At 33.6% G+C, this 23,402-nt stretch overlaps 1 protein-coding gene across 4 annotated transcripts in view; it reads left to right on the forward strand.

Annotated features, from left to right (window-relative positions):
* VPS13C (vacuolar protein sorting 13 homolog C) overlaps positions 1 to 23,402 on the forward strand; it is a 192,745-nt gene that overhangs the window by 158,307 nt on the left and 11,036 nt on the right. For 2 of the 4 annotated variants that reach the window (XR_013556316.2, XR_013556317.2), the window contains 16 exons: positions 101 to 336; positions 5,863 to 6,004; positions 7,545 to 7,685; positions 8,497 to 8,578; positions 9,170 to 9,239; positions 9,826 to 9,937; positions 10,062 to 10,175; positions 12,093 to 12,232; positions 13,914 to 13,995; positions 14,981 to 15,094; positions 15,853 to 15,928; positions 16,765 to 16,928; positions 18,145 to 18,190; positions 19,841 to 19,964; positions 20,490 to 20,604; positions 21,350 to 22,731. Coding sequence is in view for 2 of the 4 variants with exons in the window: in XM_078448671.2 (XP_078304797.2) it covers positions 101 to 336; positions 5,863 to 6,004; positions 7,545 to 7,685; positions 8,497 to 8,578; positions 9,170 to 9,239; positions 9,826 to 9,937; positions 10,062 to 10,175; positions 12,093 to 12,232; positions 13,914 to 13,995; positions 14,981 to 15,094; positions 15,853 to 15,928; positions 16,765 to 16,928; positions 18,145 to 18,190; positions 19,841 to 19,964; positions 20,490 to 20,604 (1,758 nt within the window). In the remaining 2 variants the exon portion in view is untranslated. The remainder of the gene's footprint in view (positions 1 to 100; positions 337 to 5,862; positions 6,005 to 7,544; positions 7,686 to 8,496; positions 8,579 to 9,169; positions 9,240 to 9,825; positions 9,938 to 10,061; positions 10,176 to 12,092; positions 12,233 to 13,913; positions 13,996 to 14,980; positions 15,095 to 15,852; positions 15,929 to 16,764; positions 16,929 to 18,144; positions 18,191 to 19,840; positions 19,965 to 20,489; positions 20,605 to 21,349; positions 22,732 to 23,402) is intronic. The other 2 variants (XM_078448671.2, XM_078448672.2) reach the window with 1 other exon arrangement.

Here is a 23,402-nt window from a genome sequence, read left to right on the forward strand (position 1 = left end):
AGACATACTTGTCAAACTTTTCTAAATGTGACTGTAGTTTAACTTTATGTAATGACAACTTGCTGCTTATGAGTTTAATATTAAATCTATTTTTCCCCAGGATGAATGTGGACAGTTTCCATATGATGCAAATATCCAGATACACTGGGTATCATTCCTGGATGGGCGTCAGCGAGTGTTGCTTTTCACTGATGATGTTGCCTTGGTTTCCAAAGCACTGCAGGCAGAAGAAATGGAGCAGGCCGATCATGAAATAACCTTTTCTCTCCACAGTCTTGGGCTTTCACTGGTTAACAATGAAAACAAGCAGGAAGTTTCATATATTGGGATAACCAGGTAGGGAAGAAGGAAGATAAGGCATCAGAAGTCTTTCAGAAGCATTGAGCTCATAGTGTCAAGCTTAATGAGAATAAATATATTCTGTATTTGGATATACTATATATTCTTTCAGCATAACTTTTGAACAGTTTTTTTCACTGCTAGTTGAAAATGCCCTAATATAGAAAGATGACTAAGATAATGTCTTTGCTCCTACTATACTGGCATGGGTTAGGGAAACCAACAACAACGGGTCAGATAAACCGGAAAAAACGTTCACAGAGAAGGCAGTCTTTGACATGGGTACATAATCTTTAATGGGCGGTTACTTAGACCTTTTTAATAGTGATGGAACCAGTTATTTTCTCTGACTCTGCTTGTATCTGTATAGGAAAAATATTCGAATTTATTTAGTTTTTTTTTTTTTTTAATTGCACGGACTTTGGTAAAAGACTCCTTCTTTTCTTGGAGGCTGTTGGGTGGAATGGTTAACATGTTACCATGTATAACCCTCATAGCACTTATCAATAATCATGTGTTTAGTGAAGTAAAAATAAAAACTAAGTAAAAATTAAGAGGTCATGTATATAATGTACTTTACACAACACCTGACAGATAAAGGATTCTATAAATGGTATACATGCCGCTAATATAATATTACTATATTTGTATATGTTTGAGTAATGTATTCTCTTGGTTATACATTTCAGTATTGTATAGTATTTTTAACCTAATATAAAAATCATTTTTAAGTCGTATAAATTCAGTTTTTCCACTCTGCTGTTCTTTGATTAACTTATTTTTACTTTAATATTATATATACTATTATATTGTATCAGATTGGCCTTTATCAGGACTTTTAAAAATTCACCTAAAAGAACTTGATTATCTTTGTTATGATACACTATACATTTAATACACATTCAATAGAGATATGTACTGAGGAAAAGTAAATCAGTTATGTAATTTTAATCAATAGACTTTTATTCTTTTGAACAGTTTTAGGTGTACAGAAAAATTGACTATACAGAGTTCCTGTATACCCTGCATTTTCCCCCTATTATTAACATCTTGAAATAGTGTGGTACATTTTTTACTATTGATAAACTAATGTTAATACATTATTATTATTATTATTATTATTGTTATTGTTATTGTTATTATTACTTAAAGTCCAGTGTTGGTATTGTTTAAGTTAGAGTTTGCTCTTTGTGTTATAATTCTATGGGTTTTGGCAAGTGAGTAACACATATCTGTTATTACAGTGTCGTATAGAATAGTTTCACTACTGTAAAAATCTCCTGTAACTGCCTATTCATCCCTTTCTCTCTTTCTGCCTATTCATCCCCTGAACCTCTGGAAATCTCTGGAAATCACTGGTCTTTTTACTGTCTCTGAAGTTTTTGCCTCTTCCAGAATGTCATTATCACTGGAATCATACAGTTATGTAGGCTTTTCAGATAGGCCTCTTTCACTTAGCGACATTTTTTTTTAGGTTTCTTCGTGTGTTTTTGTGGCTCGATAACTCATTTTTTTAAATCACTGAATAATATCCCATGTTTGGGTGTACCACAGTTTATTCACCTGTTGAAAGACATCTTCGTTGCTTCCAACTTCTGGCATTTATGAATGAAGCTGCTATAAACATTCATAGGTAGTTTTTTGTGTAGACATAAGTTTTTAAGTCATTTGGGTTAAGTATCAAGAAGCGTGATTGCTGGATTATTTGGTAGGATTAGTTTAGTTTTGTAAGCAGTTGCCAAATTGTCTTGCAAACTGGCTGCGCCATTTTGCATTTCCACCAGGAATGAATGAATGAATGAGCATTCATTGTTCCACACCCATGCCAGTATTTGTTGTCAGTGTTCTGGATTTTGGCCATTCTTATAGGATGTAGTGATATGTCATTGTTATTTTAATTTGCAATTTGCTAATTACATATGCTGTTGAGCATTTTCAAATGCTTATTTGCCATCAGAATATCTTCTGTGGTGAAATTCAGGTCTTTTTCCCATTTTGTAATTTTTCATGGCCTTACCATTGAATTTTAAGAGTTCCTCATATATTTTAGATGCCAGCCTTTTATCATATACGTGTTTTGCAGATATTTTCTTCCAGTTTCTGCCTGTCTTTTCATTCTTTTAACACTGTCTTTCATAGGAAGGAGATCCAACATGAATTCTTTGGTTCATGAGTTGCGCTTTTGGTGTTGTATCTTAAAAGTCATCACCAAGTGCAAAGTTACTTACATTTTCTCCTATGTTATTTTCTGGATTTTATAGTTTTGTGTTTGATGTTTAGGTTTGTATACATTTTCAGTTAGTTTTTGTGAAATGTGTAAGCTCTGTGGCTAGATTTCTTTTCTTTCTTTCTTTCTTTCTTTCTTTCTTTCTTTCTTTCTTTCTTTCTTTCTTTCTTTCGCATGTGGATATCCAGTTCTGTCACTGTTGAAAAGATTGTCCTTTTTCCATTGAATTGTTTTTGCTCCTTTTCAAAAATTAGCTGACTATCTGTGTTAGGGTCTATTTCTGGACCGTCTGTTTTCTTGATCTGTTTGTCAGTTCTTTCACCCATACCACACTGTCTTGAGGTCTGTAGTTTTGTGGTAATCTTGAGGTCATGTAGTCTCCATCCTCCAGCTTTTTTCTTCTTCTATATTGTATTGGCTGTTCTGAGTCTTTTGCCTTTCCATATAAACTTTAGAATTAGTTTCTCAGTTAGCTGGGACACTGGTTGGGATTGCATTTATAGATCAACATGGAAAGAACCGATGTCTTGACATTATTGAATCTTCATAGCCATGTACAGAGATCCTTTTATTTATTCAGATCTTCAGCCTCTTTCATCAAACTTTTGTTGTCTTCCTCATACATGAGTCTACAGACTTCACACAAATTTGTTAGATTCTGTTTATATCTAAGTGTTTCATTTCTTTGTTGCCATTGTAAAGGTTATTGTGTTTTTAATTTCAAATTTCAATTATTCATTGCAAGTATATAAGAAAACAACTGACTTTTGTATATTAACTCTGTATCTTGAAACATTAGTTGCAGGAATTTTTTGGTTGCATCTTTGGGATTTTCTACATAGACATGTCATCTGAGAACAAAGGCAGCTTTGTTTCACCATCTTTTCTAATCTGTGTACCTTTTATTTTCTTGACTTAATTGCATTATCTAGGATTTCCCAGTGTTGAATAGGAAGGAGTGGTGAGAGTAGACGTCCTTGATTTGTTTCTGATCTTGGCAAGAAAGCATCTAGTTTCTCACCATTAAGTATGATGTTAACTGTAGGTTTTTTGTTGATGTTCCTTATCGAGTTGAGGAAGTTCTCCTCTCTTCCTAATTTGTTGAAGAGTTTTTATAATGAATCAGTGTTGGATTTATATAATTTATAGTAGATACTTTATTCATTACCTTCATCAACTGGTGTTCTCTAATACATGATACAGTGAGGACATTGTTAACGGTATCATTGATTAATACCAACAAGCTATGTAAGCTGGAATAATATGGGGCTTTATTTTATCATTATGCAAAATTCTGTAATCAGGGATCAACCAAGTATGGCCTATCAGCTAAATCTAGCTGGTGGCTTGTTTTTATTTTTATTTATTTTTTTTTACAGACCTTGGTCAAGAATTTTTTACAATTTAGGTTAGAAAAATTTGAAAGGAAAATAGTATTTTGTAACAGAATGAAAATGATATGAAATTCAAAGTTTGTTGCCCCTAAGTAAAGTTTATTAGAATGCAGCCTGGCTTATTCTTTTACATGTCTGTGGCTGCTTTTGTGCTACTGCTTAGCACACAACAAAGGACAAATAACTTGAGAGTGTATGAGTGCCACACGTATAGCTATACTGCAACTTTTACTTATTTTTTATTACTAATGCATGCTCACCATGTCAAAAGAAGTAGACAAAAGTGGACTTTGAATGTCTCTCTTACAGGGCAGAGTTATTGAATGAAATGGCAAAGCATTATTTTATTGTGTAATGAGCCTATACCTGTGCTAAAAGAATATACGATATATTGACATTTCCAAATAAGCACATATCACAATATGCCTACCTCACAGGAAAGGAATGGCCAGAAAGATTAGAAAATTTAAGACAAAATATCTCATCACAGCAAAATTTCATTTATGTATATGTGTATGTATGTGTATATGTATGTATTTTTGATTTCAAGTTTTTATTTAAATTCTAGTTAGTTAACATACAGTATAATATTGGTTTCAGGAGTAGAATTTAGTGATTCATCACTTACGTATAGCCCCCAGTGCTCATTACAAGTGCCCTCCTTAATACCCATCACCCATCTAGCCCATCCCTCTACCCACCTCCTTCCAGCAGCCCTCAGTTTGTTCTCTCTCCTTAAGAGTCTCTTAAGATTTGCTTCCCTCTCTTTTCTTTCCCCTTCCCCCATATTCATCTGTTTTGTTTCTTAAACTCCACAGATGAGTCAAATCATTTGGTTTTTGTCTTTCTCTGACTGACTGATTTATCTCTTAGCATAATTTCTTCACAAAAATAAAAAACCAAAAATGAGGGTGCAACAAAGTTAGTTTCTGAATGACTCATTTGTTAGCCATGCAAGGAATGCCTTTTATTAGTGGTAAGTTAATTGAATTATCTGAATGTAACCCTGAAGAAATGTGTCCAGAGTAAATAAGCTTAGGACCATTAGTCATTTTGGGAGAACAGTTGCTTGAACAACTAAGGACTTTTACAACAACATCAGTAGTCAACTAAAAATAAGACAAATGATTTTGACTCGTTTTCTTTGGCTCTTGAGTCACTAGATACTTCTAATACTGCTGTTACTGTACAGTCAAGTAGCCAGTGCTGAGTTTGAAGTGACTAAAGAAATAGCCTCTATGAATACTGACTTTGAGCCCTAATTAAGTGAAGCATTAAGTTGTCACCCCTGAGAAACAACCGTAAAAAAATTTTTTTTGCAAGTACATATGGTAACAGATAGTAACTAGATTTATTGTGATGATCATTTTACAATATACTCAAATATTAAATTATTTTTTATGTTTTATTTCAATTAATATGTTTTATGGCAATTATACTTTAATGAAAAACAAGTAATAAAAAATTTAAAAATCTTTTTTTCTCATTAATAAACTTGTGTTTTTAAAATGTATACTCAATTGTTTTTATATTTTGAATTTCATCAATTAGAAAAATTTGTGGAAGTTTTTTTTCCTCTCTCTTGTTATCTAAGCACTTAAATAATAACCTCAATTTTATCTCAGCCACAAAGCCTAAAATATTTACTATATGGCTCCTTACCAAAAAAGTTTGTGAGTCCTTTGATTGATTGATGTCAGTGTATGATAGAATAACTTTTTCCCCTACCCCTTTTCCTCATGTACTTTTCTACCACAGGTATATTTTGGTGTTTAAAAAAAGTCTCTTGCGTAAATATAATTTTCATTGGAGATTGATAATTGCAATAATTTAAAGTTGAATAACAATTCTGGCAAATCTAATATGTACTCCTAATTTAATTTTCTTTGTGAATTGTTTTAGTTCTGGTGTTGTTTGGGAGATGAAACCAAAACAGAAATGGAAGCCTTTTAGTCAAAAGCAGATAATGTTGCTGGAACAGTCGTATAAAAAATACCAAGTATCCAGAGACCATGGATGGATTAAACTAGATAATAATTTTGAGGTATACCAAAAATTTTTTTATTTTTTTTTATATATGTATTTTTTGGTGGATAGTAAGAAAGGAGAATTTACTGTCCAAGTAAAATGTGTACAGAAACTATTGATTAGTAAATAAACTCATTTATTAATAGGATTGGCATGACTAATATGAGTACCTTTTAAATTAAAATACATTATTAAATCATATACTATAAAACATTTAAATATGTTTCTCTCCTGTATTTTTATAGTTTCTTCTGTTCACAAGACAGTTTCATGGAACTTGTTTTCAGTAAGATTATGCAGAAATTAATATTGTGTATTGGAACTTCTTGGTGCATCTTTAATGATACTAGTATAATTGGTAAATAAAGTCTGTGCAAAATTATATATTTCAGTAGTGAAAAACCTATGGAAAATCTATTCAGTTAGATTCATTAATGTAAAAGATTGTTGGACATGGGTGGACATCATGAATGCAGGTGTACTCTGTGCAGGCCAGTATTGCAGCTGAAGGCCACTTTTGCTCCAAGAAGATCCAAGAAGCTTGACTGCCATTTCTCATTTGCTGTGGTTCAGTCCCACAGTTTTGGTTACTCTTTGTCTTTGATATCTAATGGTTGGGTTTGCATTGGCTATCAGATATGCTCCCCACCCCTACTCTCATCCCCATAAATGTTGGCCATGCTCAAATGAAAACAAATTGGCAGACCTAAATAAGCTATTAACTATTCATTGTTTAACTTTGCTAAAACAAAATTTAAGAGTTACCTTTATTCATTACTATTGAGGTTTTTATTTTTTATTTTTTAATTTTTTTTAATTAAAAAAATTTTTTTTTAATTTTTTAAATGTTATTTTTTTGGGGGGGTACCTGGATGGCTCAGTCGGTTAAGCGGCCGACTTCGGCTCAGGTCATGATATTGCGGTCTGTGAGTTCGAGCCCCGCGTCGGGCTCTGTGCTGACAGCTCAGAACCTGGGGCCTGTTTCAGATTCTGTGTCTCCCTCTCTCTGACCCTCCCCTGTTCATGCTCTCTCTCTGTCTCAAAAATAAATAAACGTTAAAAAAATTTTTTTTTAAATGTTATTTTTTTTATTTTTGAGACAGAGACAGAGCATGAGCAGGGGAGGGGCAGAGAGGGAGGCACAGAATCTGAAGCAGGCTCCAGGCTCTGAGCTGTCAGCACAGAGCCCGACGCAGGGCTTGAACCACAAACTGAGATCATGACCTGAGCCGAAGTCAGACGCTTAACCGACTGAGCCACCCAGGCGCCCCTACTATTGAGGTTTTTAAACAATATAAAGCATGGTTTATTTCCTTCAACTGCAGTTTAATTAATTGAAAAATTTCCCAGTTGTTTTCTTGTTTTCCTAATAACTTCGATGGAAAAGTAATGATTCTGCTTCAATGATCCCAACTGTAGATGACCTTAAGGCAGATCTTTTGGTGAGACATACACATTAAAATGCTTTTCCCTTTCAGATTGTGAGTAAAGGGATATGTAAGATGGGCTACACTGCTAATACCAACTCATCGTACCCATATGTGCTTTTTTCCCAGGTCAATTTTGATAAAGTTCCCATGGAAATGCGCTTCCCTGTTCAGTGCCCGATAAAGCGAGATTTTTTATCAGGGATTCAGATTGAATTTAAGCAGTCTCCTCACCAGAGAAGTTTAAGGGCCAGGTTGTATTGGCTTCAGGTAACATTGTTATTATCGATTCAATAAATACATCTAATCACTTTGGGAAACTTGGGGATAAAGTCTTTTCTGCAAGGCTCTAGCATACGTTGTAAATAGTATTTTGCTTTCTGTTTGCATCTTTATTCCCCTTCTCCCACATATTCTGTGGATTCTGTATACTTAGCATCCAAGTCCAAAGACATTGTGACTATTGAGACCATTTAATTTCATCAGTTAGCCTGCAAGAGTGTTTTCTTGAACTGAAATTGTTATTTTTTAAATATTCCTCTGATTTTGTCATGGGACCCCCAAATTAGATTTTCTTTTGTCAGTCTACACAGGGCTGAGCTGGGCTTTATTGGAGAATGCTTTTGTCTTCTTGCTTGCTTGCTCCCTTCTTGCCCTTCTCACTCTCTTCCTTTTAACTCCTAAATATGATTAAGGACATTTTAATTTTTTTTCTTCTTTCTACCTATCTAATTTTGTATTTAGTCTCCAGTTACATTTTATTTAAATTATAAGCTATTAAAATCTCACATGATCCATAGGCACAAACATTTTGATTAATAGTGTGTATGCTGCACAGTGTTAATGTAGTTAGGAGGGTATTACATATTCCTTTATGTAAAAGGTTGCCCTTGCTGAGATATGTAAGAATTTTAGATAAAGTAAAACTTCTAATAACACCATATACACAATGCAGACACTTAATTGTGATGAAATTAGCAGCATCTTCTATAATATTATCTCAAAAACTAAAAGTTTACATTATTTCAAATCTTGCTGAGTTTTCTTTCTTCTTCTTCTTCTTTTTTTTTTTTTTTTTTAGGTTGATAGTCAGTTACCAGGTACAATGTTTCCTGTTGTATTTCATCCCGTGGCCCCTCCAAAATCTATTGCTTTGGATTCAGGTAAAAAAAAAAAAAAAAAAAAGAAAAGAAAAGAAGTGGAGACAGTTTATTTTAAAAGTTAAATAGCCTTTTTATAAATAAAAAAATTTTTTTTAATGTTTATTTTTGAGAGAGAGAGAGAGACAGAGCATGAGCAGGGGATGGGCAGAGAGAGGGAGACACAGATTCCAAAGCAGGCTCCAGGCTCTGAGCTGTCAGCACAGAGCCCAATGCGGGTTCAAACTCACAAACTGTGAGATCATGACCTGAGCCGAAGGTGGGACACTTAACCGACTGAGCCACCCAGGCGCCCCTTAAAATTTTTTTTTTAAATGTTTATTTATTTTTGAGAGAGAGACAGAGACAGAGCACACACTGGGGAGGGGCAGAGAGATAGGGACACACAGAACTCAAGGCAAGCTCCAAGCTCTGAGCTGTCAGCCCAAAGCCGTTGTGGGGCCCAAACTTCTGAACCACAAGATCATGACCTGAGCCAAAGTTGGATGCTTAACTGACTGAGTCACCCAGGACCCCCACACCCCCCGGCTGACTTTTTTTTTGATCCAGTATAAAGCTTGACTGTTTTTTTCTTTTTGTCTTTCTTCCTTTTAGAGCCCAAACCTTTCATTGATGTGAGTGTCATCACAAGATTTAATGAGTACAGTAAAGTATTACAGTTCAAGTAAGTAGATACCTGTGTTTATATAAAGGAATTTAAAATGAGAATCTACTTTGAAAATAAATTCCACTCTTGTGAGGATGACTTCCATATAAAAATTATTTTCCACCGGAGCATATCAGTCCATCTTTGGTCAAGTATTTTCAAGTAAATATAGCCCCTCTATAATTTTAAAGTGTAAAGTTCCTTAACCACCTTTTCCTGTTTGTAACTCCAATTAGAGTATAAAATAGCCAGTGACATAAATGACATATATATTTGCGAAGTGTTTAGAGCAGTTGCTGTGGACTTTAAAAATGAAGTAGTACATGCTATACCATCTAATTGTATTTGTCTCATAATATGATGAATATGGGATTTGGGTATTTAAATGCTGAGTATTAATACAAGTATTTCCTCTAGTGAAAACTTCCCTCTAAAGAAAAAAACAATTTCAGTTTAAGGATACTTTCATCTTCTTAACACTTTTGAAGAGATGAAGGAGTAAGATCTTATTGGGACTTGATGCAAAAATCAAAGTTTTAACACTGATAATTATAAGGTTTGATAGAAACCCTTTTTCATTCTTCTAAAAAAAATTTTTCTGTAGGTATTTTATGGTCCTCATTCAGGAGATGGCCTTGAAAGTTGATCAGGGCTTTCTAGGAGCTATTATTGCACTGTTTACCCCAACAACTGACCCAGAAGCTGAAAGAAAACGGGTAAAAATTTTTACTTCTTGGGAAAATTATAAACTAAATTAAATTAACTAATTAACTAAATTAGCCATCAACTACTTAGAGAAAAAAAATAAAATAGACATTCTTGTTTTATTTTTTTTTTCAGACGAAGTTAATCCAGCAAGATACTGATGCTCTCAACACAGAATTAATGGAGACTTCAGTGACTGATATGTCAGTTCTTAGTTTCTTTGAACATTTCCATATTTCTCCTGTTAAGGTTTGTAGTAATTATTATTTTGCAAGTTAGGCAGAATTGTACAATTTTTTAGGGGTCTGCATACAAAATGTGGGTTATAACTTGTATCAAATATTTGGTGGGAATTTTATTTGATTAATTGAAATAATTATGACAATTTTCTGTAACATATGTACAACCATAATTCCCACAGAGAAACCATCAGAGCATGTTCTCTAGTCTTGAATTAATAACCCCTTTATTCAGGGAAGGAGCTGACAAAAGCATTTCTTAATTAAGCGAAGAAGTGCTCACAACATTTAATGTTTTGGTTGCACTTTGTAACTACTCTCACGGTCTAAACAGAAAGCTATAATGGGCGCCCTAACCAGAATGTGAAAACGCTGAAGTAGGTATTATACTGTTGATGTGGTGTTTTTCACCCTTCCAAAATTTGATTGTATCTAAGAGAGTGGAAAATTGGATACCTTTCACTTGCCTGATTTTGTACTTTATGAACCCATTTTCTTTTTTCTTTCTGTTGTTCTTTTTAGGTTTTATAGGAAGAGGTGAATGCTTAGTAAATTCACAAATGCTATCAACCATAACGCTCTGAACTTGTGTAATGGGCCATATCTACAATTAAGTAACTCTTTAAAATATTGATGATCCTTTACATTCCCCCAAACTATTTACAGAACATTATTTTCAGTTTCATCCACCAACCCATTCAGCTAAATAAATTAATTTATAAAATGGAATTGAATTATTATTTTAAACTAATATACTAGGTTGGTAGTATTAGACCTATTTATAGTGTTGAGTTTAAAATTGATATCGTTTTATGTGGTAGGTTAAACACAGTTTCTTTTCCATTATTAAGCAAAAATCATATATGAGATTGAATAATACCTTCCACAAATACTTACTGAATGCCTCCTATCAAAGTTGTTCTGGAAGGTATAAAATGACTTCATGGGTTATAATCTTAGGGTAGTATTAAAGATTGTTAATTACCGATTCATGATTTTATGCACTTTGGAAATTGTGTCATGAAATTGAATAATTAAGATCATAAACAGTAGTTATTTTCTCATTCCATGGTGACTTTGCCTTAAGGGAAAGGCTGGAACTCTGTCTGTCCACCTAAGCTTACCTTTCACGGATCTCCACATTCTCTGACATCGAACAAACAAAAATACAAAAACAAACCAAAAAAAACAGCACGCAGGCTTTTCTGGTTTTACCCCAAGTCTTTTCTGTTGAGCTACACATTGGTTGGGTAAAATGCAGAATCAGAAAGGAGAGTCATCTGCTTTATTTGTACAGATAAAATTACCTTCTGCCTGTGTCTTTGCCACTGTTGCAGTAATGACGATAGCCCAAAGTAGAAACAACTAAATTAAATGGTAAGGTGAAGATCTCATGTTTAAGTTAAAGGAGTCTGTGGAAGCTGAAACACTTAGCTCTTTTAAAAATTTATTTAACAGTTTGTTGCTGTAATTGTCATGTTGTTGTTACTTATTGTATAATTATAATTGTTATTGTTAATTATTGCCATAAATTATTTACTTTAGTTGAATGAAAATAAATGATTATTTGTTATTTTGACTGATAGACTACTTGTGTGCCACTTGACTTGTTTCTCTTCTTGAAATGATTATACTGTTTTTGTGAAGTGTTTTGAGCCCCCTCCATATAAACACCATGGTATGTATACACTTTGGATAAAATTATAGCTCTGTTTTTGGAACAGACTGCTTTGTCTTTTATCAAAAAGCAAATATGAAAATCAGATATTAGTGAGTTACCCTGTGTTGTGTGTAGAGTAACAAATAATAGCTTTCTTTAGGACTGAAATATACAACATCTGTTTGTATCTGAAAGATTTGGTTCCTATGTATATAAATTTTTTGGTTGTTTTTAGCTTGTATTTATTGAACATTATTTTTCTTTTAGTTGCATTTGAGTCTGTCCTTGGGTAGTGGAAGTGGAGAGTCAGACAAAGAAAAACAGGAAATGATTGCAATTCATTCTGTCAATCTGCTGTTGAAAAGCATAGGTGCTACTTTGACTGATGTGGATGACTTAATATTCAAGTAAGATTTATGTTAAAGTAGATGGGGAGGGTTTTGTACCAAGGTTATTTTATGGATATTAATTCTTCCCATTTGGGGTACAGTGTTAGCTTAGAAAAATGGTAATTCTCATTATACTTGAAAAGTTTGGCCTCTTTCTAATTATGCTTTTTAGATATGCTTATTTTACTCATAAAAAGTATTATATTTTCTTCAGTTATTCATATGTTGATAATCATCAATGTAGATTAAAAATGGAATTGTTTGACTAGAAGTTTATAAATTGACCACATTTTAGAACAGACTTATATTTAGAAATATGTAGCAGTATGATGAGATTTCAGTATAATCATATGGAAAGGTATAGATAATAATGCCACATTTAATCTGAGAATATTTATGTGTGCTAGACACATATAAATTCAGTGAGTGTTTGTTGAACTGAATATTCAACAACAGTATTGGAACAAGTAGTTACCTTGGAGGAAAAAAAAATCCATTTATACCATTTCCACCGTACTTGTACACTATCAAGTTCCATAGGAATGGAAGGATTAAATATAAAATTCAAATGAGAAAGACTGAGGAAAACAATGAGGTTAATTGTTGTCAAATCTCTTAAGTAAAGAAAGTGTTCTCAGTTTAAAAGCAATGGAAAAACCCACAGTAGAAAATACAAGATAGATTTAACTACATAGAAAGTAAATACAACAGAATCAGTGAAAACAATTAGAAAACGAACTGGGAAAATAGAAGGACAAATATGACAAGGAGAGGATTAATAGTCTTAATATCAAACATTGATAAGACAAACCTAAAGATTCCAGTGCCATAATCACCAAAGGACAATAAGATAATTTGCAAGAGGCAAGATACAGTGGCTGATAAATATTTGAAATGTTCAGCTTTATCATATAGCAAATAATATATGCAAATTCAAGTAAATTGTCAAAGATTTTTAAATATGAGTAATCCTAGTACGAAAAAGGGCTGGGTCTAACAAATGGGCACTTTTTTTTTTAACTATTTGTAGGAGTGGAAAGATATATGTATACACACACACACATACACACACACATATATATATATATGTCTCAAAGCCTCAAATGTTTTTGTAGTTTATCATTCAGTAATTCTTTTATTGGGAATTCAGTCCAAAAAAAATAATAATCTTGAAATGCAACTAAAGACTTATATTCAAAATTTACATATGGCAGCGCTAATTATTATGGTCAAGATTTGGAAATGTCTGACTATGGTAAAATTGTTTTCTTATGACATTTCCACATGATGGAATGCTATGCATCCATTAAAAATGGTTACATAGAATTTTTGAATAACATAGAGAGATCCTTATTCACAATATTGAGTGTAAAAATGCATACAAACTGTTTTAAATATTTTTGAATTGTATAGAAAAGAAAGAATTCAAAGTGGGAAATGAAAAGAAAAAAAAAAAACCTAAAAAATTCCCTGTGTAATGGGATTATGGTTGAGTTTTTCAATCTTTTTACTCTTTATGTACTAATTTTATAGTAATTTTGTTACCATAATATTAAGATCTCAAACATAAATTATATGTGGCAGATCTACAAATAGAATTGTAAAACAATTAGCAATGATTAACATACCATTGAAATTTTAAGTCTCTTTCTCTCCCAATGTAATGATCATGCCTTTGAATCTTTCTTTCTCCTCCCAGACTTGCTTATTATGAAATTCGGTATCAGTTTTACAAGAGAGATCAGCTCATGTGGAGTGTTGTTAGACATTACAGTGAACAGGTAATTTCCTATCATAGTAGCTCACAAAGAATATGCTTCATAAAATATCAAACAAAACATTTGTATGTGATTGCACAGTGTGCAACATTGTTTATCTAATTTACCTCAATCTGTAGTTTTATTTCTTAGTAGTTTTCTTGAATGACTAGTTTTTATTTCTTTAGCTCTTTCCCTTCTTAATAAAAGTTTTTAAAAGTTTCCTGTAGTGCCTTTTTTCCCTTTGCAATTATACATTTACCACTTTGGGAAGGAATACCAATGTAGGAGACATCTCACTTATTTCATAAATGTCTAAAGTTTCTAAGCATAGTCTAGTAGAAATGGGAGAGGAATTCTAAGCCAGGCTCTTTTCCATGCCTCAGTTATTCCATGGTTTGAATTGGGTGCAGGGGCAATTGTTGTTTCATGGTAGTGGGATACCATTGCTGTGCTATCGAATTCTGGGGTGAAGTTCCCCTTTCCTCCCTCTGCTAGAACGTCTTTTCTCCTACGGTGTATATAGACATTATGGTTATTACCTATTCAAATAAGGATATACTTTAATTTGTTTTTTCTTTTGATTATTAATTATTTCCCAATCTAGTTTCATAGTAACAGTGATACTAACATATTAAAAATAAGTATTTTTGAATTATATATTCATTTAATATGCATGCTCAGTCATGCAAGGTCAGTGTCATCCTCCTTCCATTTTTTAGATGAGAAAACTGAGGCCTATAGAGACTAATTGACTTGTCCAAGGTTACATAGCTGCTAACTGGCAGACTGCCTTAAGCCAATCTATCCAAATTGAAAGCAGTTGTAAAGTACCAGCATAATGCCTGGCACATAGTGAAAGATCGGTTAATGGATATAGTGGTGGTTATTCTGCATAGCTTTCCTTTAACAACCTAATTTAGGTAGCACTCTCCTTTTTTCCCAAGGCATCATGATACTCTTTCTTACACCAGTAGTAAAGGACTTAATTTATCTTTTTTCTCTTTAGTTCTTGAAACAGATGTATGTCCTTGTATTGGGCTTAGATGTGCTTGGAAACCCATTTGGATTAATTAGAGGCCTGTCTGAAGGAGTTGAAGCTTTATTCTATGAACCCTTTCAGGTATTGATCTTATATTTAAGTATAGGTACAGAAAATGATACTCTGTTCTTTATGACAGATAATTTGTATTTTAATTGTATCTGGGAACTGAATCATATCCAAATAACAAAAATACGTTAATGTCATATTTTTACTTCAAATTACTTGAGATGACATTAAAAGGTTGTTTCAGAATTAATTCAGTGCTTCCGATGTCTAGGCATTAAAACGTGCCCACATCTTCCAAGATTTCATGTAGTTGCAAGGAAGACTGCTAGGTAGGTTCACATCATTTCAGGGCTGTTTCGCCACTATGGAAAGACTCATGAGCTATGAAAAGCCCACTTTGTTTTGTATTCAAGCTTTCCTCTAACCTATTCACCTCCATTTAAGGGACCCAGGAGCCCAAAGTAGTAAGAGTTTTAGCAGGACAAAGCAGAGAGAATACATGGGAAAACAAAAGAATCAAAACTGTGGGCTCTTAGTCTTGCTACCAATGCAGCTGGTAACTTCAGACTGTGATTGAAACAAATGATTTATTTGTTTGGTTTTTGTTGTCTCAGAAGAGTTGACTGAAACCATGTGGGCCGAAGGTGTCTTCATACCCAGTAGGTGTGCTGTCAGTATTTGCGTTAGAGGGGGAAAACTGTGACATCACAGTGTTTATGGGTCTTTACAGATTCTGTATCTTCATGGAAACCCTGAAATACTAGATCACAAGTCTTGAGATTATTTAAATTTTAAATAGCAAACTGTTCATTTATTTATTTTTTGGCCAGGGTGCTGTTCAAGGCCCTGAAGAATTTGCTGAGGGATTAGTGATTGGAGTCAGAAGTCTCTTTGGACACACTGTAGGTATGTATCACATAGTTGTGTGTGTAAATATATGTATTTTTTATAATAGTTATTCTAATATTCATTGTCTGTAAAAACAAATGATTATATTTAATAAAAGAGGGAACAGTTTTCTAATAATTCTGTTTAAAAGATGTGTTCCCTTATTCTTGAATGGAACACAGTTTAACCGTAGACTTCCTGGGTTTGTTTATATGTCTTTGTAGTGTTGATTCAATGTCCTTTTTTGAAGAGAAACAATAATGTATCTTTTAGAACAGTTTTAGGTTTACAGAAAAATTCTGGAGAATCAATATACTTTAAATAGTTTGATTCCTTTTCTTAATGAGCAGAAATGATAAAAAATACATTTCTGTGTGTTTGTATTTGAGACAGAATTTGATGCACCTGTTTAAAGCAGAGGTGTGCTGTGTATTGTGGTAATGCTGTTTGTTTGTTTGTTTATTTATTTATTTATTTTAATATAATTTGTTGTCAAGTTGGCTAACGTACAGTGTATACAGTGTGCTCTTGATTTTGGGGGTAGCTGCTCTTTAAAGAAGCAATGTGATGGGGCGCCTGGGTGGCTCAGTCGGTTAAGCGGCTGACTTCAGCTCAGGTCACGATCTCGCAGTTTGTGAGTTCGAGCCCTGCGTCGGGCTCTGGGCTGATGGCTCAGAGCCTGGAGCCTGCTTCCGATTCTGTGCCTCCCTCTCTCTCTGCCCCTCCCCCGTTCATGCTCTGTCTCTCTCTGTCCCAAAAATAAATAAACGTTAAAAAAAAATTTTTTTTTTAAAAATTAAAAAAAAAATAAAATAAAGAAGCATTGTGACTTACTTGTCCGGGTCTTTTGATAGGTGGTGCAGCAGGAGTTGTATCTCGCATCACTGGTTCTGTTGGGAAAGGTTTGGCAGCAATTACAATGGACAAGGAATATCAGCAGAAAAGAAGAGAAGAGATGGGTCGACAGCCTAAAGATTTTGGAGACAGCCTGGCCAGAGGAGGAAAGGGCTTCCTGCGTGTAAGTCTCATACTGAGTCTTCAAGAAGTCCTGAACTTCTGTTTACACTTTAGAATATGTACTCGAAGCTGGTTGTTTGAAACTTGGCATATTCCTTGTGAGTAAAAGTCTGTCACAACAGCAGTAGTGAAAAACCGTGGGTTTTGCTGTTTCCTTGTGCGCTCTCCTTTGCTGATACCACCGTCACATCTTTCCCCCAAATCCCAGACTTCGTTTGGCACTTGGGCTGAAGTCAAAACTCTAGGATGATGGCAGATTAGCTCTCTTCTGGAAGAGGAGGAAGTAAAGCAGAGAGAAATATGGTCAATGATGGTAACGAGAGGGAGGGGGAGTTGTTTAGGTCATCATCACTTGACCATTTTTGTGGCAGGGGAAGTATATAAGTTAAGTTTTTGTAAACCAGGGACTGCTTTTCACTGTTTTTCAGCACTTTAAAAATTATACAGGTAATTATGAATATTGCTTAATTATACAGGTAACGTTATTTAATAAATAATGGAAATATAGGTAACTCTGTAAAGTTCTGTTTGATCACCTTCCTCTCTTCCCAGAAGTATCTGATTTTTTAAACAGTGGGTATACTTCAGTTCTCTTTCTTTGCATTTGTGTAACATACAGGTAGTTTTATTTACTACCATTACTTGACAAGTATTAAGAATGTATAAACGTATTACTGTTTTTAACTTGTAATTGTAACGTGTTTGTACCAGTGATTTATAGTGTTGTGTGCTGTGTAAGATAAAGTACTTTACTTCTTAGGCTATCTGCTGTCCTTCAGAGGTCCTTTCATTTTCAGTTTTCCACACTTCCACTAAATTAAAAAGTTATTTCATTAAAATTTGTAGTTATATCTTAGGGATTATTTGGCTCAAGTCTTTCATTTTACTGGTGTGGAAACTGAGGCTTAAAGAGATTGAATCAATTGCCCATGGTTATAGAACTAAATTGGTGCCAGAGCCAGATGTAGGATCTTTTTGCCTGCTTTTCTAATTCTTCCTGTTATAGAATTTTACTTGTACAAGGTGCTTTTATTTAAAATTTTCTGTTATGTAATATTTAAAAAATTGTAGTGCTCACTTAGCCACATGTTCACATTATCAAATAAGTCCTCATTTTTTTGAAAAAAAGTTATTTCTAGTGTGTAGGTGGAGACCTCTAGTGGTTGGCTTAAGCACCTTCCATTCAAGTTTGACTTTATGATTGATATCTCTTTCAGGGAGTTGTTGGTGGAGTGACTGGGATAATAACAAAACCTGTGGAAGGTAGGTTAAGAATGTCTCCTTCCTGTACAAAGTCTCAAGAATTGATACATAATAAGCATAACAGATGTTATTGCTACTAGTTATTTAATTGAATTTCTGATTTTATGCTCATAGTTTTAAATTGGTTTTAAATGAATGTACTTTCTTCAGAAAGTAGATGAAGTAATAGATTATGATTCAGACTTTGAATGTTATTTTCAGTGGGACCATAGTTCAACTGGGTTCCTTTAGATCCTCAATAGCAATAGATCTTTTTTTATCCTATTAAAAAGGTACTTTATTAATTGCAGTCCCAGTCAAAATCCCAGTTGGCTTCTTTGCAGAAATTGACAAGCTGATCGTAAAATGTATATGTGAATTCAGGTGACCCAATATAGCCCCAACAATCTTGAAAAAGATCAGAGTTGGAGAACTTACACTATCCAACTTAAAAACTTACCATAAAAGTACAGTAACTAAGACAATGTGGTACTGGCATATGGATAGACATAGATCAATGGAATAGACTTGAGATTCTAGAAATAAATCCTTACATTTGTGGCCAGTTGATCTTCAACAAGGGTGCCAAGGTAATTCCATAAAGAATACCCATTTCAACAAATGGTGCTGGGACACCTGGATTTATTTAAACACAGCGTTACTGTGTGTGACAGCAACTCCACTTCTAGGTATATATCTAAGGGAATTGAAAACATGTGTTCACTCAAAAACTTATGTATAAGTGTTCATAGAACATAATAGCCAGAAGGTGGTAGCAACCTAAATGTCTGTCAGCAATTGCATAATTAAAGAAAATGTGGTATATCTCTACAATGGGATGGTATCCAGCTGTGAAAGGAAATCAAGTGCTGTTACAAGTAGAAGATGAATGAACCCTGAAAACATGTTGCTAAATGAAGAAAAAAAAAAAAAGTCACAAAAGACCACATATTGTTTGATTGCATTTGTAGGAAATGTCCAGAATAGGCAAATCCTTAGAGATGGAAAGTAGATTAGTGATTGCCTAAGTCTGGGGGGCAGGGAGGAAGGAGTTAAATTGCACAGGATCAGTTGAGGACAGGTTGTGGGAAATGGCGAATGATTGCTAATAGTCATGGGGTTTATGTTCGAGATGATACAAATTTTCTAAAATTGATTGTGGCGATGGTTGCACAACTCTCCTATACCCAAAAGCATTTAATTTGTATACTGCAATGGGTATGTGAATTATATGGTAAGTGAATTATAATTCAGTATGTTCTTTTATTTGAAAAAAAAAAAGTAACACTGCTTGAAAAATCTCTTGAGGGTAGAATCAAAAAAGAAAAATTTCTGGTCATTTCTTAAACCTTAGATTCTTGGGTCTAAGAAGCAGTGGTTGTAAAACTTGAGCACCACTCAGGATGGCCCAGACAGTGTGTTAAAACACTGATCACTGGGCCTCACTTTCTGACTTAGTAGGTGTGGGGTGGGGCCTAATAATTGGTATTTTTAACACACTTTGAAAACCACTGTTTTTTACATTTTATGATTAAATTCAACTTCTTTAGAAAGCCAAAATGTAGAAGATTTCTAGGTAAAACAGTTCAGTATTTGGCTCAGGATTTTTTGAGTTCAAACTTGCTTATTTTAAAATATCTTTATACATTCATTGTCCTTGGTTTTATGAAGGTGCCAAAAAGGAAGGAGCTGCTGGATTCTTTAAAGGAATTGGAAAAGGACTTGTGGGTGCTGTGGCTCGTCCAACGGGTGGAATCATAGATATGGCCAGCAGCACCTTCCAAGGGATTCAGAGGTAATTAAGTACATACCATGTACAAGGCATGTGTCTATGGACTTATTGTTGCTAGGAATACATAAATAAGTTAAATACTTTGCCTGCTCTTAAGAGTGTTAAATTCTGACTGAAAGCACTTACAGATTCACAAGGTGGAGTGCCACCAGAAAAGAGTAAGAGGAGACAGTTTTTATGGTTCAGCTTGTCTTGTGTTCAACAAATGTTTATTAGTATCTACTATATGCCAGGCCCTGTTCTAGATGTCGAGGATACAAAGAGTGGACAAGTTAGTCCCTGCCTTTGTTATTTTGATATTTTCTTTTCTTTAAGAAAAGGTTGGGGGGGGGGGCGGGGAATTGGAGTCGGACAGACTTGTTTATAATACTTGTCGCATAATAATGGACTGGTTATTTAAAAATCACTCTGTTTTTATCAAATATTGGTACAATATGGAATGTGGTACAGTATTTAATATACATATATATTTGTATTATTTTGAAAGATTCTCACATATTTTTTGTGCTTATTCTGCTGCCTTTACAGGGCAGCAGAGTCAACTGAGGAAGTGTCCAGGCTCCGACCCCCTCGTTTCATCCACGAGGATGGCATCATTCGCCCATATGAAAGACAGGAATCCGAGGGCTACGATTTATTTGAGGTATAAATTCTGTTCTTCATGGTCATGGGTAAAATTCAATATTAAAGATTTCTAGGACGAGGATTCCATGGGTGGTTCTTAAAGTTCCTGATTCATGAACTTCTTGTAAGGATTATACAGGGAACATGGTTTGTAGAGTAGAATTTTATTGTTAATTTTTTTTGTTTTAGCATAATGTTTTAAATGGGAATAACGTCATTTTTTTTTTTCTGCACAGGAACAAAGCTTTTTTGTGCAGAAAGCAAAGCGTTAACAGAAGTCTTAGGCTTTATTACTGTTTGTGTGGTAGCTCATTTAGTTAACACTGTTAACTTTGGTCTCCTGCTTTATAGCTAATTATAGGAATCCCACTGCTTCCTTTTCTCCCAGCCAAATTAATTTATTTGGACTACTCTGTAAATCTAGATTTATTCAGGTAAACAGAAGCTGGAGGAAAGAAGAAAAAAGATTATGTATAATTATAATCTTTTTAAACCTTAAAAATGTTTTAAGGTGGATTTTTTTTGGTTTTTATTTTAGTTTTAACTTTACTGCTTTTAAATAATATATACATACGTAAATTGCTTTTCTCCCTTGACTGGATTCCCCCACCCCACAAAAAAAAATTTATTAATATTTTCCTACTTTGACTTCAAAGTAAAATGACTCTCCATTGTTCTTAGCCTTTGGTTTTTATTGTATGTTGATACATTTTATCTTCCTGCATGCTTCTAACTTTATTTTCTTTCTTTTTCTGCCTACACAGCAAGAACTGGAAATACAGGAGTAAATGTTTCCTATGCTACTACTTGATTTCATCCTTAAAAATCAAAACAAACTGTGGTATTAATTGACTGTCTTTGATTTATTTAGATTGATTGTTCATTTTAATTAAGTTTTCTTTACAACTCTCACCTCTCTCTCAACTTCTTGTACTGGCTCAACTACAAATTAGAATGGTGGTATCCCTGGTAATACTGTACAGGAATAAGAGATTAATATGAAATATTAAAGGATGTAGGAAATTAACTCCCTTCTTTTTTTAGTTGGTGAAAAACTTATATTGAGTTCAGAGGCAGACAATTTTACTATCATTTTGAAAGTTTTATCTTTCTTTATGGCATTCATGTACTTTCATGTAAATCAGAAAAATAAGAACAATTCTTATGTCCAATCTGTTATGTGTTCTTTCTATCTGTGAGTCCTGATGATGGAATGACCTAACTATGTTTCACACAGCACCCCAATTTACTCAATTTATGGGGCTGTTAACTGGGGCTTATGTTTTAATAATTGAAATACAAGTTGCTGTTGGTCTGTCCTTAGACCTCAAAGAAGCATTGAGACATGAATTTTGAGAACATGTGCCCTTAATCTCTTTTTTTCTTTTTTTTAACCTCTCAGTACTCTTGCTGGACAAATAGCAATCATTTTATAATGATGTTACATAAATATCAGCCCTTGGCATTTTTACTTTTCAAAACTTGAATCTCCTTGTTGATTATGCTTATTTCACAATTATTAGTTTTACTTAACATAAATAAAAGTTGAACGTGTAATTAGGCAAATTATTTATGTGTCCCTTGAATTTATAGCTATCTTTAGTTTTAAAAACCAATCCTTTTTAAGCTTCTAAGTTTTTAAAGAGGATTTGTTATCTTAATGAGAACAAAATAATTATAAACTATCATTTTGAAATTAGTACCCTCATAGTTAATTTTCAAAGTAAATTGCGGTTTGATTTCTTATGATAAATGATAGAAATGTTTGATTTGACTTAACAGCATCTTATCTAGCAGCTTTCATCCTTCTCCCCAAATTGAAACCAAAGTATAAACTGACATTTAATGTGTCATACATTTGAAGAGAGTGAAACTGCTAACGTATAACTGTTCAGTTGGATTATATATTTTTTAAATTGTCGTTACCAAAAGAAGTAATTGAATGCTTATTTAATACAAGCACTTTAAAGAAGAAAAAATGACACCCAAAGATCAGCCTAACACTGTAGCTGACAGACTCTTCTTGTGCCTAGATAATTGAGGGTTGGCAAAAATGTCACCGCATGTACAATTTCTGAGAACCAAGCACAATAACTAATCAAGATGCTGTCTTAAATCATCACTAATAATTACCCTTCCTTCTTAGGTAAAAGTAACGATTTTTAATTTTCTTGGATATATTGCAATTTTATGAGTCTTTTGGGAAATTGTATAACTTGTTTACATTTTTTCTTATTGTTTACCTTTTGTTTAGTTCTTTACGTTAGTAACCTTGTGATTTCCCTTTTTTCAACTGCATGTCTAGAAGCACAAAATTCAAGTAACTTTTATTATTTTAGCTAAATATATCTCTGATTTATTAGTTTTTGTTATTATATCAGACAACATTTTAAAGTTTAATATATTGTAGTTACTGGGAAAAATAAAATGATTGTACATTAATGAGAGGACTTGCTAATTTTTTCCATAGCTGACAGGGGTAGGCATGGATAGTTCAATTTAGGCTGTTTGATCCCTTGCCTATCTTGCTGTAATCACTTAGGTATGAAGTATTTATTGATTATCTAGACTGTGCTGGATATACAAAAGAAATGAAAACTTCAGTCCTTCAGGGACCAAGTATAACAAAACTTGTTATCGGGGTAAATATTAAAGAACACTGGAGTGTAGAATTATTCCCTCCTAGCCCTCTTACTATAATATGGATACATTCTAAATAATTTATTTGGGAATCTCTTCATTTACCCCATTTTCTTTTTCTCTTGAGTATTGCTCTGTATTTTTCACTAAGCTTTCAAAATTACTAAATCATACACT

The sequence above is a fragment of the Panthera onca genome, chromosome B3 (assembly GCF_046562875.1).
Source record: "Panthera onca isolate mPanOnc1 chromosome B3, mPanOnc1 haplotype 2, whole genome shotgun sequence".
Classification (NCBI taxonomy): Eukaryota; Metazoa; Chordata; class Mammalia; order Carnivora; family Felidae; genus Panthera; species Panthera onca.